Source organism: Protomyctophum bolini (genome assembly GCF_963924005.1).
Source record: "Protomyctophum bolini genome assembly, chromosome: 3".
NCBI lineage: Eukaryota > Metazoa > Chordata > Actinopteri > Myctophiformes > Myctophidae > Protomyctophum > Protomyctophum bolini.
The window spans coordinates 10421179-10437598 of NC_137864.1; the positions used below are offsets into that span (position 1 = coordinate 10421179).

The following is a 16420-nucleotide window of genomic DNA, read 5'->3' on the forward strand; positions in this document are numbered from 1 at the left end:
TCAGGTGAATACGCCGGGAAATAAACACAAAAGAAGAAGAAGCACGTTTCAACAGCAAAGCCTTATGGGTAAAGTGAGCTCTGTAGTAGCACTTCCTGTATAAAAGCGCCATTTCGGGGCCAAACCAGGGAACAACAACAGCATGCTGTTATTAAACAGATAACAGTCATAGTCAAATAGTATTTACCGCTTTACGCCCCGTTTTTGTCAAAGTATATATATATTATTATTATTTGAAACATGGGGCGCAAAAAGAAGAAGCAGATGAAGCCGTGGTGCTGGTATCCTTTGGTGGAGAAATACAGTCTGAAACAAGGAACAAGTCGCTTAGCTACACGTTAGCATTTAGCTTCATTGAAATGCTACTGTATGTAATTATGCTCCGTCGTGTAGCGCACCGTGTCCAAAACATCGCAATCTACAAGTTGAGAAGCTCACAGCTTGTCTCTTCCGCGACGCGTTTACCTTCCTTGGACGCGCGGTGAGCTTGTAGATCTATTTTCGGACGGGCCTAACCGGAGGCATTTTCCTCAATGTTTGCTTCCTCCAGACCAGTCATCATCATGGGCTAACTGCTTAGCTTCTTAGCATCCTAGCTATGTGCATCAATATGAGGGTTCATTCACTGGTCTGGATTATTATTATTATTTTTTTCATTTCGAAGACCAGAGCTCTTGATCATAATGACTGAGGTCTGGTTGTTACTTGTTACAGGGTTTGGTTACATTATTGTGAACACAAAACTGTCATCTTTCCATCGGTGGAGTGGGGACGAGCAAGAAAAATAAGGGTCCCTCAGGAAAAAATCTAATATCACTGTATATATTTATGTACTATTAAAAGTTGATGTATATTTTGAATCCCAGCATCCATATTCTGGGGGGAACTTTAGGCAAACATCACATGTTTAGCCGAGCTACATCTGGTGTAGCTACACACCTCTGTAGTATAGACAGTCTATAGACAGAGTCTGAGACAACTTGGGTCCAGTTTGCTAAGTCTATAGGGTGTGGTTAAAAACTGTATTCTAGTTATGTATATTGTTTGAACTTGTGAGATACGTGTCATTGATTGATCCCCCAAATTGAGAAACAAAGTGTGTCCCCTGGCCCTGGTTCAATGAGGGACACTTGATTGAATACTAAATTAACTTTTTGCAGATTGTACAGGTACGGTTTACAAAGATTGTTAAAATGATAACAAAACAGCCCTGGGTGCTTGTGGTTTTGTGTATTCAATTCATTAAGAACAGTCAGTCCTTAACTCATGTTGTACAGGTATTGTAATCGAGACTTTGACGATGAGAAGATTCTAATCCAGCACCAGAAGGCCAAACACTTCAAATGCCACATCTGTCACAAAAAGTTGTATACAGGCCCGGGTTTGGCCATTCACTGCATGCAGGTGGGTTGTCACACCGTCCTTGAAGCCGTCCTTGAAGCATATGTGAGGCACAGAATGAGATGCAGGCTTACAAGTCCCACTTCTCTGTGTTGCAGGTACACAAAGAGACCATTGATGGTGTTCCAAATGCCATACCAGGAAGGGTTGACATAGAACTGGAGATCTATGGCATGGAGGGTATTCCTGACAAAGATATGCAGGAGAGAAGACGGACGCTAGAACAGAAGTCACAAGGTGATTGAATCCTCATTTATATTCTAATCTATTGCAACGTGTTGACTGTTGATCAGATCTGGGTGGCAAGTGATGCCATAATGCGAGGGGAGTAGAAAATTAAGAAATTAAGTGTTTTCTCTCTCTCTCGCGCACGCACACACACACACACACACACACACACACACGCACGTTTAGGATTTCAGCGAGTCAGTCAATATATTTTTGATTGTAAATACTCTAATCTACTGCAGTATAGTCCGATGAATGTGGATGCTTAACTAATAACCTTTTAAACAATGATTTTCCTGTGAACATGCAGTGGATGTGCTGAAGTGTATTTTTCTTTAAAGAACAAGTGCAGACTGCAGAGCTGATGTCCATCAAAAGCTTTTACAGTTTAGACATTTGGCAGACTCGTACGAGTGCAATATTGGAGTATGGCATTAACGACAACAATCATAAGCCTCATAAGTAGTGTGACGTACAACAACATGCCCTCTAAATAACATTCTAAACTGGGTACACACCGGATCTGTAAATAACATTCTGAACTGGGTACCACCCGGATCTGTAACAACATGCCCTCTAAATAATATTCTGAACTGGGTACCACCTGGATCTGTAACAACATGCCCTCTAAATATCATTCTGAACTGGGTACCACCCGGATTTGTAAAGGTGATTGTGGTTCATCATAATGCGGTGTCCGTTTTCCAGAGAGCCAGAAAAAGAAACAGCAGGATGATTCTGATGAGGACTCCGATGACGACGAGGCACCAGGTCCATCATTTCAACAGCCAGCTGTAGCCCAGCCTCCGGCAGCAGCGTATGCTGTTCCCATGGCCCAGCCTGGCATTCCTCCTGGGGCTGGAGTGCCAGGGATGCCTCCTGGAGCATATCAAGGCATGTCCATTGTTATTACCGTTTGAAGAGTTAACTCAGACATAAACTTAACGCAGACAGTTATCTTTTTCTTTGTATCCCATACCTTAGCTTTTAACCACTTGAACTTGATTTTAAGCTTCTGCTATTTTTCAATAGCAGAAGCTTAAAATAAAAATAATAATAGCACAAGCTCATAGCACAGCACTCCTGCGCTACAAGCTTGTAGATCTGATATTCTGGAAAAATCATGAAAACGTGCAAAGCTTAATTTCTTTTTCACAGTGAACTAAGGTTTGGTGATATGCCAATTATTTTCAATCGCCCAACATCATCTCTCCAAAAATCGCCGATGGACGATATATTCGTGTTATAAAAGTAAATTGAGAACGGGTCGCAAAAAAGCCAGATCTACAAGCTCTCAAGGCGTTGCATTCTGCCTGTTTTTGTAGCGCCGTTCGCTACGCTTTGAGAGCTTGTAGATCTGTCTGTTTTTGCAGTGCCGGTGTCAGGCCAGTCAGGGTAACAAAATAAGATAAATAAATTACAGGCGTAGATGAAGTTGAACAGACAAGCAGCAGCAAGCTATTGCTATTTGTCCTGCACGCAGCATAGCTATCGCTTGTGCCTGAGCGTGTGGTAAACTATTTACTTCCTGTATCTTTACTATTGATTTGTTGGTTGATGGCGATCATTTTTGGTTCTATTGTTACAGGAATGCCTCCCATGATGCCAGGTGTTCCACCTGGCATGATGCATGGAATGCCCCCTAACATGCATGGGATGCCACCAGGGTAGGTGTTTTCACTTTTATCACAGTAAAATGCCATTAATCCTGTGTTGATATGGCCGTTTTTGATTTACGGTTAAAGCAATGTTGGACTTTGATAGGCTGATAAGGTGCTCAGGTGGTGCTGCAACGTGAAGCCGTATTGGCTACATACTCTGAACGCTGCAACGTGAAGCCATATTGGCTACATACTCTGAACGCTGCAACGTGAAGCCATATTGGCTGCATACTCTGAACGCTGCAACGTGAAGCCATATTGGCTACATACTCTGAACGCTGCAACGTGAAGCCATATTGGCTACATACTCTGAACGCTGCAACGTGAAGCCATATTGGCTGCATACTCTGAACGCTGCAACGTGAAGCCATATTGGCTACATACTCTGAATGCTGCAACGTGAAGCAGAGGCTGCGGCACACAAACTGATTATAGATCAGCTGCAGCTGGCGATTATGACAGTCATTCTTGTTTCATTAATGTCTGGGCTTGATGTCTTCATAGCATGATGCAAATGGGAGGAATGATGCCTCCGATGATGCCCGGGATGCATGGAATGCCCCCAGGTAAGAACTGGTTGTATTCTGAATTTATTCCACCAACAAATCAAGATTATTGTGCAATAACTGGTGTTTATGTATTTATTTGTATCCTATAATATCTATGCATTCAGTGGTACAGAGATTAAATGGATCCATTTGTAACATCATTTCAGCAATTATAATTATGGCATTTAGTAGACCCTTACCTAGAGTGAATTGCAAAGTATGCACATGTATGTTCAGTAGCAGTTTTGGAAAGAATTGTGCTTTTTAAAAATTAACCCATTTTGGGCAGGAACCCCTTTTGGTGTTTTAAACATGTTATAATTTAGCTATTGAAAAATAGCAGATCTACAAGCTCATAGTGCGCCACCGAGTCAGTGGCACTAAATGGGTTAAGAAATGTCCTTTCTTTTTCTCCCTTGTTTGTCAGGAATGCCCCCCCACATGGCTCCCAGGCCAGGCATGCCCCACATGGCCCAGGCCCCTGTACCAGGAGGAATGCCCAGTCGACTGGCTGCACCGGCAGCCCAACCTGCCGTCAGCAAACCTCTGTTCCCCAGTGCAGCACAGGTGGGTTGGACAACCAGGTTGTCCTGGAGCTTTTAGACAGGTGTTGATGGCATTGTGTGTGTATGTATGTATGTACGTGCGTGGTGAATAATGGGTTGAAGACACAATAGCCTTTGAAAGGGTACACTTTAACTTTATTGAGATTGAAGCAAATGCTCTGGAAAGCCTTATTATCTATAGTACAGTGTTCGTTTGTTTTCCTGTCGGTTTACATTGATTGATAAAGGTAGTATCGTAGTTAAATGCATAATACTTGGATTAAAGTTCTGTCTCCACGACTGATTTCAGTCTTTTGGATTACATACAGTAGAAGCCAGCATTCTTCTATGGAAGCATGTTGGGCAGCAAAAATAGCCTAGATCTACAAGCTCTCAATGCATCGTGCAGATGCATTTCGAGCTTATAGATAGGCTACTTTCGCTTATTTTTCAGCATTTTCCATGAAACCCTAATGGTCTCGCATATGTCGGACAAAGGTTAAAGTCTCAATCTGTGATTTCTTCACCTGGTTGGCAGCATGTAGAACAGGAATAATACTAAAACATAATTTTACATAACAAATTTCAGTCCTGAGATTTTATTTTGCTTTAATCCATGATAATAACAAACGCTTTATCTGGTTGCAGATGTATACCTAGCAGATCTACTGCCCAATTCAAATATTTAAATCAACATGAACTTCTTTGGATTTATTTTCAAGTAAGGGTTAGAGTGATGACATCAGCAACAGTGCAGTGCAGCAATGTTTTCACAGATGGACCCTTTTTTGTAGTGTATCTGATGTAATTGAATGCCAGGAGTAATGGACAAAGAAAACAAATGATCAGAGGCAAGGTTTGCATCCTGTTGCCTTTTGCACACTGATCCTTGACACTTATTTTATTATGCACCCACCATCCTTGAGTTCCATCAGTGCTTCCTCCTTTTCTAGTTTGAGTCATTTTCAGTCTAATTGGTTTTGATCCTTTTTGTCATGATGACAAGTGTGTACGGTAATCAGATTCATCACGCCCTCTAGGTATTTCTAGGTCTGCCCTCGTATGCTAGAGACCTACTGTGTGTAGATCAATGTCATCTCCTTTTCTTTCAAGCTGCAGATGGGCTCTTGTGTTCCCAGTAGCACAGTAGCCGACTCACCTGTACAGTGTGCCTCCTCACAGCCTCTGTACCCTAACACACAGCAAGTATGCTGACAAGGCTGTGGCAGCAGCATGTATACTTATTACATGTTGACTGGCTGTAAATGCTTTTCCATAAAGAGACTTGAGCGTTTGTAGGGAGTACATGTAATAAGTCTAGCAATATTATTATTATATTGGCATTATTTGGTTAACCCATTGAACTGCCCTGCTTTCTTTATGTTGAATGTTCATTTTATTTATTTATGTTTTTTCTTTTCTTCCCCCCCCATTATTTCCAGACATGTGTTGCATCATCCACTCCTACCTTGCCTAACCAGCATGGATTTTGCCATTGGCGCACATGTTTGGAAATGACTTATTGTATCTTGCGACAGTGTTCACGCTGTTTGTGACTGGTTGCTGCTCTATGTGTAATAGTTTCCCGATTTGCTGAAAGACTGTTTGAAGTGAACAACACTGTTCAATGCGTTTGTCATTATAGAGGGTATGCGCATGCATATAGTGAGTGTCAAACAGTTTAACGTAGTTTAATACAATCAGATGGGACTTTTGTCTTTTTTTGGATGTATGGGCTGTCAAGGCTAGAAAGTAGTTTTTTGCCACGTGCATACCCTCTATTTCCTAATGGGGTAATGAGTACTACATGGCATGTGTATGTTACCTCCCCCTGTGTTTTTAAGTGGTTGTATGGATGAACAACATTGAATGTATTTGTCAATATTTCTAAATTTGGGAAATGTTTACTAGATGGCATACATGTTATCCCTCTGACGGTTTTTATGCTGTATGGATGACTATTATCTGACAATGAAAATGGGAATTTGAGGTTTGAAAAGTGAAAGAAAATCTGGAATACTTTAAATCTATGTTTTTTTTCCTCTTAAAGCTCAGGGTCAACCACTGACGCACAAAGTAAAGGACATTAACAGTTGTTTGCATAGTCTTTTAGCAGCTTTGCTGTCGGATCAACACTCGGAATCTATTGTTTCTAGAGGCAATTGCCCCTTGTGGCACGCGATAATGGCTGTAGTTCCATCTGTTTGCTTTCAATTTCCTGCTTTGACAACAACAGAATGTTGAAGGACCCATTGGTCTGAGTGTTCCTTTAACTGTATGTACGTCTCTCTGCACAGGCCCAGCAGAGTGCACCAGGAACTGCCGTTACAAACTCTCACACCACGGTGGCCTCCTCCGACCCTCCCAAAGCAACATTCCCTGCCTACACCCAGCCCTCTGCCTCCTCCTCCTCCTCTAACCCCTCTAACAGCACTGTGGCTAAGCCCCCAGCCACAGTGGCCAGTAGTAAGCCTGCCACCCTCACCACCACGAGTGCAACTAGTAAGTTGATCCACCCTGATGAGGATATCTCTCTGGTAAGTTGCTTGAGCTTTGCATTTTGCACTTTTCACAGTAAGTAATGGCTGATGTACGTAATGGCGTCTTTTTTTCTGTCGTGACGTAGCCATGTCCGGTTTGGTTTAATAACGATTATGTTCATGGTTACTCAAGTAACATTAAATACTGTATGCATGGCTAGTTCAGTGAAATTCCAAGTGAAGATTGTCTTCTAGTATTGAAAGACGTCTCGTAATGTAATGTCTTTTCTTCTGTGCCAATGGTAAAAGATGGTTCAATTCAGATTACCTGGTGCACTTGATGGACAGTTTGATCATCATTATCATTATCACCGTCTCAAGGTTCAGTGATTTCCTGTGTAACATACCATGTGCTGTGTTGAGTGTGTGCCCTTGCTCAGAGAGGGGGTGTCACTGTGTGCCACTAGTCTGAAGGCGTGTCCTGTGTGTTGTGCCCTGCTGCCAACAGGAGGAGAGAAGAGCCCAGCTCCCTCGTTACCAGCGTCTCATTCCAAGGGCGGGGCAAGCCCACGTGGCTGCTCCGCCCGTGGCGGCTGTCGGGGGCATGATGCCCCAACAGCAAGGCATGTCGCCACAGCAACCTGGCATGAGGCACCCCATGCACGGTGAGTTTGTAGATCGACAATTTCTGAGGGGCGCCAGACCCTCCCAACGTGTTACGCCTGACTTTGTCTTATTCATGCCTGCCCGTGACGTCTTGGCAGCCAAGTCGATTCTATAAGAACTCCATCCACAGCCCACCGCAGCGCCGACCTTGCGCAATGCGTCTTGGACTAAATTGCTTATTTTGATTGCCCGAATATTATCGTTCTACAGAGTCGTCTTCCATAATGACCAAAGTTGTTGCACAGTGTTTTTTTCCTAAAGGAGCTTCTGAACTGCAGATTCACTCCCAATCTTCCGCCGCAGTCTGAAAACACCTTCAGACTCCATCTTAGCCCATAGCACTTGCCGTAGTACTTGCCCTGGCCTCGACCTCCTACAGGCGTATGAACAGGCTCAACTCATGTAACTTATATAGCACTTTATGTAGACATGGCACTCTATAGTGTATACACAAAGTTTCCTTAGATATTCCACTGTTAGGTTCTTAAGTTTACGTAGGAATCATATGATGTATTCATTGTATTGCCATGTTTTTTGTTCTTGCTTATTGTAAATCGCTCTGGATTAAGTCTGCTAAATGCCTAAATTGTAACAAAGCGAACAAGGCTAAGACCCAACGTACATGCTTTGAGTGGCGGTCCTCTGCCACTGGTACCACTTTTCTTTGTTCTCCAACACTGGTTGTTGGATATAATAAGATCAGGTTAAGGTAAGACAACTGTTGGTCTTAACACTTGCCATCCTACTCTTCTCTCCTCAGGTCAGTATGGTGCCCCTCCCCAGGCCATGCCCGGCTACATGCCCGGAGGAATGCCTCCATATGGGCAGGGCCCCCCCATGGTGCCCTACCAGGGAGGTCCTCCCATGGGCATGAGGCCTCCAGTTATGTCTCCGGCTGGACGGTATTGAAGCAGCCTACAGAGCCACCTCACTAGGTTTGGAGGTTAACACCTTTCTCTCATCCTGTGCTTTAATTCAAACCTAGCCACAAGTCAATGAGCTGTTAAGACCAGTGGCGGTGAAGACAAAAATGCTATATTGCTATTGCAACACACGGACAGTTAAATGGGAAATATTCTACATCCAAAACAACTCGATGACAACTGTTTGTTAATCCGATCTGATAACCCCCCTTATGTTCCACTCAGGTTCATAGAAGTGAAGTGTTTAAAATATGATTATTATTGTTTTTGAAGCTGCTGGCATGAACGTACCAACTCTTTACGAAGGCAAGTTTCTTTTTGTAAACATGTTTTTTATTTTATTTTCCTGGTAGATAATGATTGAGGCCCTCACAGCACGTAGGTGCTGTTGGACTTGCGTCCCCAACCATGGTTGGTGAGGGTTTCAGTAGCAAAACAAAACAGTGATTCCAAGTACTTTAGTGTTTGACTTCACAACTTAGCAGTCTATAGCTTTATTTTTCATTTCAGGTTTATTCTTGATGGTATTCCATGGTCGAAAGGGTAACTGTATGCATCCTTTGTATTGTTTTAAGAATCTATGTTGTAATAAAAACATCTTGAAATCCAATGCGGGTTTGTCCTGACATAGCTAGTCAGTTGTAAAGGTTTGAGGATAAGATTTTGGTTAAACTACAATCATTGTTATACTGTGATAACTGTATGCCTCATTTGTGCTGGTTTCTGGTTTGTAACCTGAATCGTTCTGTACGTGAAAATTAGACTGACGGTATGTTTTGCGAGCTCAACCTCTAAATTTAGTGACTTTTGTAATGTTTAATCCAACGGAGGTAGAGCTCTTGTTGCCACATTTACATAAACTGGCTGGGTCATCCCAGAGCCTATAAGAGGATTTTATTTGTCATATTTTCACATTGGATTCCGGTTCAAATCTGGGAAGTGGTCCCTCAGAATAATTGAGCAATTAAGACTGGATTATATTAATTGATAGAACTGGGGTTACATTCGGTCAAAATATTGTAGGGTGTCCAACTCATGATTGATCTTACTAAAAATGCAAGTAGTCAAAAGTCTCTTAAACTTCAACGTATATATTTATTTATACTGAAAACATGAATGACTGTCTTTACTGTCTTCATTGTTGAGTCCTGTCGGATGCACCCTCATGTAAAGTAACTGAAATGCAGTGTAGTCTTGTTTGCTGCCTAGACTACAATTTGGCAATTCTGAAAACCTTCAAATTCGTATTAAATAATTGATGTTACTACATGTATGTACCAACTACTGATGAAACGGAGATAGCTCCCGGATTGAAAGGTATAATGTATAGGTTAGAACGGGTCTAAATTGAGTCATGATAAAAGGTGGACATGGGGCAACTGGTATCAATGTTACAAATGCACCCAATGCTGAAGTAACACAATCTCATTTTGCAGCTATGAATGCTAAAGTTTGTTAAAATAATTAAATGAAATGTCTTTGTATTCTGATAGTGATTCATTGCTATTCAGTAACGGGTCTCTCCAGCTGTAAACAGAAAATATACACCACCGATTGGCACTAATGTACTCCGTTACTGCATCCTTTTGTAAATCAAAATGAGCAAGTGGGTTCAATACTAACTAAGAGCTCCATCTAGTGGTGATTAAAAACAGTTGAAAGGGGTTTATGAGCTGCTATGGCAGTCTGCTTATGGGTGTTCTCCCTGGAACACTATTTTGAGATGGCGGTCTGCAGTCAAAAACATAATTTTGGGGGTCCTTTTTTATTTATTTTTTCATCCTGTTAGATGTTTGTAGAATATGCATGGGTTACTAACTTTGATTTGTAGATAAATGCAAAGACCTCATACATTCTTTCATAGAAAATGGTTAATGTACTCCAGTATGTACATATCAAATCTACAAAATATGCACGTTAAAATAATGTCAGTCATTTACACGTCACTTAGTTTTGTATCATAGCCCTTAATATATACAATCCCAGATCATGTCAAACCAATATTAAATAAGATACACAGGATGTACAGTAGTTGACAACATTATGCAGACCATTTGAACACTTTACAGAACATACCAATATCACCAAGTAAAACTAATCCAAATGTTTAAATACTCATCTGTAATTTATAACTTTTTATATATTTCTTTGTCCAAAGCCGTTACACTCGTCATAACATGAGGTTAAGATACAGTACAGTTCTGAGACTTGCTGTTCAGGGTTGGCGTCCGTTCTCTAACAATTTAATTGGTTCTATTCACCATTATACATGTAGGGCTAGAAACCCTTTTATGCATTTTAAGTTTATAGCAATGCTTTCAGCTTTTAAAGTTTGAGTAAGTGATATTTTTTGGTTAAAAACTGCTACTGTAGTGTTTACACAGTAACAGCCCCTTAATAGAGAAACAGAAAATACATTTTCAGGTGGGTGCCACTGGGTGGTCCATTTGGGAGCTTAAAATGGATAGTATTACAGTACAGTTTTATCAGCTTATTTCTTTGTGTCATCACTCTCAATTTAACTCCATTCTGTATCCTGTGAGTTCTCTCCTGATTGGATCAAATTAGTTTATGCAGTTGCAGACCTGAACAGGTAATTTCTGTTTACTAACGAGCTGGAGAAGGGGTGACCACTGTTACTGAACAATTACTCTATAGCAATGATTACTATCACAAATATAGAGCCATTTAACACTTATTTTAACAAAGGAAAATCACTTGCTCTACCTTTTCTTTTTTCTTTTACAAAAACAAATTCCTGCATCAAAACCCTGTATGTTTTTAATGACAAACAAATGCCCCATCTGTTACTACAAGTGACAGTTGCTGATCTAAAATTCTAATTTTGTTCACTTCAACTATGAGGAAATTATCATTTATCATTGCATATCAGTGCAGGAGAGTGATGACAAATTGATATATTCATTAATAGTTGACATTACTCTGAAAATCTGAATCAACCAATACTCTTTACAAACATGTTAGAAAGTTAGGCTCAGTTTCGCTAACACTTTAGCAGTATTTGTCAAGCTTTGTGCTTCATCTTCTATGTTAGTGCTTGTAGCAACCTTTTGGCAACATTCAGAAAATGAGTTTGAATGACACTTCTAAATGTGTTTCATCTGTACATTATACTAGTGTGCCATACTCGACACACTAAAAGGACAAACGCACACAAGTTTGAGGTTAAACGCGCTGTAAGCAACATGGAATAATAACCCAAATCTATCTTCACAATCCTAACGTACAAGAGTGGAGTTTATTTGCACATTGTCTATGCCTGACGGGTATACAAACCATGTTTAGCATTGTAAATTATTTAACCCTGTACCTTATACCCACTCAGAATAAAGCCAGCACTACCAGACTTTCAAAACGATCTGAAGACTGCAAAGTTACACAAGCTTGTACTGCTTTGCCTGCACAGAGGGAACCTGGTTATGTGGTTATCAGTCTTGATGAATAGGCACTATTGGGTTCAAGATGAGTGTTTGGAGCTGTGTGTACAGAACTCTTACTGTTTTGTTTCATAGGAGGCCCCTTACTGACCAACCACATGCTTTTTAGGTCACGACCCCATTGGCCAGTACATTTTAGATGAACCTAGCGCAGAGATGAAGTCAGAGAGTACAGTACGATTGTGTGCTGTGTGTGTGTGTGTGTGTGTGGGCGGCAGTAACCAGCTGTCCATCCAGAGACTTGAGAACAGGTACCCCTGTCGCGTAGGAGCCAGCTGGCTGTCGGATGGCCTCCATGGATTGGAGACAGAGGGAGAGTCTGCGTCCAGCGAGGGGCCTCATGGGGCCGGAGGCAGTCGCACATCAAGCAGACTGTAGGCAAAGATGTTCCAGAAGATGGCGCAGAGCACAAAGAGGGTGTACACGCAGAAGAAGATCCAGAACAGGGACTGCTCCTGCAGCCGTTGCTCATAGTTCTGCAGGACTACCACGCCGAGGGTCAAGCCCACTGCCACTCCACCCAAGTGGGCCACAAAGCTGGGGTTGGGACACGGCGGGAAGGCCGGTGGGTAGAACCGCAGCCACACCGCCCGTCCGAACTCCACGCTCACTGTGAACAGGAGAACAGACAAGTGAAAATGAACCTCTTTCATTGTGTACGTAAGGCAGTACCGTGGCTACTGAAGAACAATCTACCACCGCTGGTAAGCAATGCATCAAATCTCTGCAAGAGAGCAAGGCAAGACAGTAGTATTAACCAACAAACATGGTACAATTGTGGGCCATTCATCCCATGACATCATATCCAGTCCTTTTAAATGCCAGTTATTACAGGTACTTACTGACCTGATTTAGCTTTCATCTGCTCCATTATCCATCAATAGACTGTAATTTCTAATCAAGGCAAGGACAAGGAGGACAATGATTACTATAATTACTGCCAGTGACAGTTTTGTGTTGAAGGCCCCGCTATTTCTATTCCTAAACACTGATTCAAATTCAGCTCATAAAGTTCTTGGCTCAAAGCCACACCACCCCATTGCAATCTGGGTCAAGAGCAAATACATTTTCTCTTGAGGCCGTGGTGCATGAGACCGGGCCTGTAACCCTCTGGACAAAATGTAATGTTCTGCTTTACAGTCAAGTAGGGACACAAAGAGGAGAAGCAGGAAGGTTGGCATCAAATTACACCTCCTTTATACTAGTAATGTATAAGTGGCATGGGAGTTCCAGTGTGAAATCATTCAAGGCCATTTTTAAGACTTTACTTCAATGGAATTTCTGCTTTACTGTTACAGTTAACAATTATTGAACTGTGAAAGGAACCCATAAAATTGCAGTCATACAATTAACAGGGTACCCATAATGTCAACAAAATCTGCAATATATTTATAGGGCTGTCTTTAAGAAAATACAAAGATACTTCATGATGAAATATTGGAAAGACAATGTAAATGTAACATAAATGTATTTTTGTTTTTTATTTACTGTACTGTATGTCAAATGCATTCACAGTGGTGAAGCTATCATGACAGGAAACTTTTCAGCACAAAACATAAATTGTGTTTATTCATACTGTAGAATGTAGCTGAATTGCAACAGCACTGTACACCCGCTTGTAATTCCGACATTCGGAATTCTGTGTATTAGATTAGTCCGACAACGTGGCTTTGCGTGCGGTTAGGAACAGGGTTAGTCTGACTAATGACTAACTCTGCCAGCATGTAACGTTGTTTAGGCCTAAAATGTGAATTGACGTTGAATTTCTGAAAAGAGGATCTCTTAATTCCTTTATGGCATGAATTATATTCTTTATAACTTTTTTTTTAAAATTCTTTATTAATAAGAAATCATTGTCTGACTTACTGCAAACCAGAGCCATGGCCATCCGGAACAACTTGAACTGGCACTTCATGCCCGACCAGTTCTGAGGCCAGAGAGGGAGAGAGAAGGAATGAAAAGGATGGGACAAGATAAGAGAGGTAAGGTAAAAACAAACAGAACAGAGAAAACATTGAGGTAAAGCATAGCTTTCACGACCCCCCTACTTTTGCTGCACCAGATAATCCAGAGAAATCCCTCAAATTACTTGAGTGTCATGGACTGTTGACTGTATGAATATTTCATAGAGATCCATCTTGTGTGTGTTTTACATTTCAGTAAGTCAATCAAGACCTCACCTTTTTGACGTGCACACACACGCACGCGCACACACACACACACACACACACACACACACACACACACACACACACACACACACTTTTGGATGTAGAAAATGTGACAGTATGGAATGTATGGAATCTGTGGATCCACCAGCACCTGCTGGGCCCCAGAATGATCTGCCTTGATGTGCCAGTGCTCTCTGCAGACAGGAGTACCGAGTGACTGATGTGATAGTCATCTACGCACGCACGCACACAGACACACACAGAATTAATCAAAGAAGTGCCACACACGCATGGACAAACTTACCATGACAACGTTAGCCAGATGTGCAGAGACCAAGGCATACACACCTCCAGAGGATCCCACCACTGGAGCAGTCATGTCAGTGACAGACACAGCCAACGAGCCTGTAGAACAACAACAAGTCACACATCACAGTCAATGACCATGGTCACTGCTTGGTCTAAATACTGGGCTTCATCTCCATTCAGGAGGATACTTGAGTCTACTGACTTGACTCATGTGAACCAGCCGTTCTCAAACTTTTGAATTTCAAGGACCCCGAGTGTGACATGTATTAGGACACCAATCCCTATTTCATTTTTCAATCTCTGGGACCCCGATCTCAGAATCCTTAACTCTGTCTCTGAGTGTTCGAATGGAGCCGTAAGCATTCCATTACATTCCATACAGTATCTGTACACTGTCAGAGTTAGACCCTTAGGGGTCCAGTTGGACCAAATGGAACAAATCTACACAAGCATGATGCTAATAAACTAAATAACAACATAATAATAGACCCACGTCAAATTAACATGCTGACAACATCCAGCCACTAGACGGTGCACTTTTACAACGCATGTAGTGCAAGGTTCACTGTTTCCTTTTCACCAATCATGTAGCTTCCAATATTTATATTTCATACCAACACAATTATTAAATTGATTATTTCACAGTCATATTTTTTACACCTTTTCAATGGCGCTGTGGACATATTATTTTCTTTTTGATTATTCATTTTAATAAACATTGTATCGATATATCCTTTGTCATTTATCAGAATCCCCCAGCCACACACACACACACACACACACACACACACACAGGTGAAGAGCTGGGGGAGATATGTTTTTTTGTCACTGTAGTTAGTATGACAATGTAGGGCCTTAATTTGCGAGAAAACTAACGAGACACAGGTTTTCTGCCCCACAACGTCCGTATAGTAATACTTAATTAATTAAATGGACCACTTAGTGTCACAGTATGTGGCTCTGTGTTGCCATACTGTGGCTGTGTGTGGGTGTCGGCTTTCCTCCCAGCTTCCAGCCTTGGCACACCTGCCTTTGGTCACCTCATCGCACTCAATTGACACACCTGCCGGCCATCAACTCTTCAGCCCTGACAGTATTTATACCCTGGTCTTCACTCCACTCATCATCAGATTATTGCACAACCTTTCATGGTAGTACTATAGCTTGACTCTAGCCAGTGTTTATGTTCTAGTGAAGTTATAGTTTAGTTATATTTCCTAGTATTTGCTCCTGTGTTTCCTGCAAACTCAAGCTCTTCTCCTCTCCTCCAGAACCCATCTCACCTATTCTACTGCCTGCTTTTGTCTGCCTGCCGCCTGCCTGGACTGCTCTCCTCATCCTCCATGTTTGTTTTCCATGCAACCTTCCACAATCTCCAATTCACCATATTGTGAATAAATATCTTAATTTTGCTGTGTTTGGCTCTGCATTTGGGTTCAACTTTCTGCTACTGTGACACTTCGTTGTTCAGTTCACTTTTTTGTAGACATTTACATGGTAAACTCCGCAATACTGTATTGTACATAGACTAGAGCCAAAACTGTAATGTTAAGTAAAGTAAATGCATCTTATTCATAAAAAGCACACGGCAGCAAATACATTATTGTACCTTTCAACTCCATGGTACCAACCATTGTAAAGAAATAAATACAAACAGTGCAATCGGCCATTGAATAGAAGGAACACATGGCCATTCAGAGACAGAAAATTGCTTTATCTGTGCATGTGCGAACACCAGACAGAGAAGTGCTTAGTGTGTATTGACTGAGGCAACCACAGTCTCAACAACAGCACCCTCTTTGATGACACTTTTGTCCTTTTGTATGTTTAAATCAAATGTCAAATTATAGTTCAAAGACACCAAGAAGATAGTCTGTGATTACAATATCAATTTAAAATGTATTACCCATTTCTTGTTTCCTGTTTTCCACTTCATGATAAATGCTTTTATGTGATGTATTCCCATGCTTTTGTTCTTGCTTAATGTAAGTCGCTCTGGATTAAGAGCGTCTGCTAAATGACTAAATTGT

The 16420-nt window shown here is 41.5% G+C and overlaps 2 protein-coding genes across 5 annotated transcripts in view; one reads left to right on the forward strand and one right to left on the reverse strand.

Moving 5' to 3' along the window:
- The first annotated feature begins 93 nt into the window (after nucleotides 1-93).
- LOC308313290 (BUB3-interacting and GLEBS motif-containing protein ZNF207-like) lies at nucleotides 94-9062 on the forward strand. The gene is made up of 10 exons (XM_080760333.1): nucleotides 94-281; nucleotides 1278-1404; nucleotides 1500-1638; nucleotides 2338-2523; nucleotides 3218-3296; nucleotides 3795-3856; nucleotides 4266-4405; nucleotides 6681-6920; nucleotides 7372-7528; nucleotides 8290-9062. The coding sequence occupies exons 1-10, from the start codon at nucleotides 241-243 to the stop codon at nucleotides 8436-8438; spliced, it is 1320 nt and encodes a 439-aa protein (XP_080616459.1). The 5' UTR covers nucleotides 94-240; the 3' UTR covers nucleotides 8439-9062.
- A 147-nt stretch (nucleotides 9063-9209) lies between these two features.
- Nucleotides 9210-16420, reverse strand: part of rhbdl3 (rhomboid, veinlet-like 3) — a 116910-nt gene continuing 109699 nt past the window's right edge. For 3 of the 4 annotated variants that reach the window (XM_080760329.1, XM_080760328.1, XM_080760327.1), the window contains 3 exons: nucleotides 14386-14486; nucleotides 13777-13837; nucleotides 9210-12520 (listed from right to left, as the gene is read on the reverse strand). In XM_080760329.1, the coding sequence (XP_080616455.1) occupies nucleotides 12249-12520; nucleotides 13777-13837; nucleotides 14386-14486 (434 nt within the window). In that variant the 3' untranslated portion in view covers nucleotides 9210-12248. Of the gene's footprint in view, nucleotides 12521-12756; nucleotides 12805-13776; nucleotides 13838-14385; nucleotides 14487-16420 lie in introns of those variants that run through there. The other variant, XM_080760330.1, reaches the window with a different exon arrangement.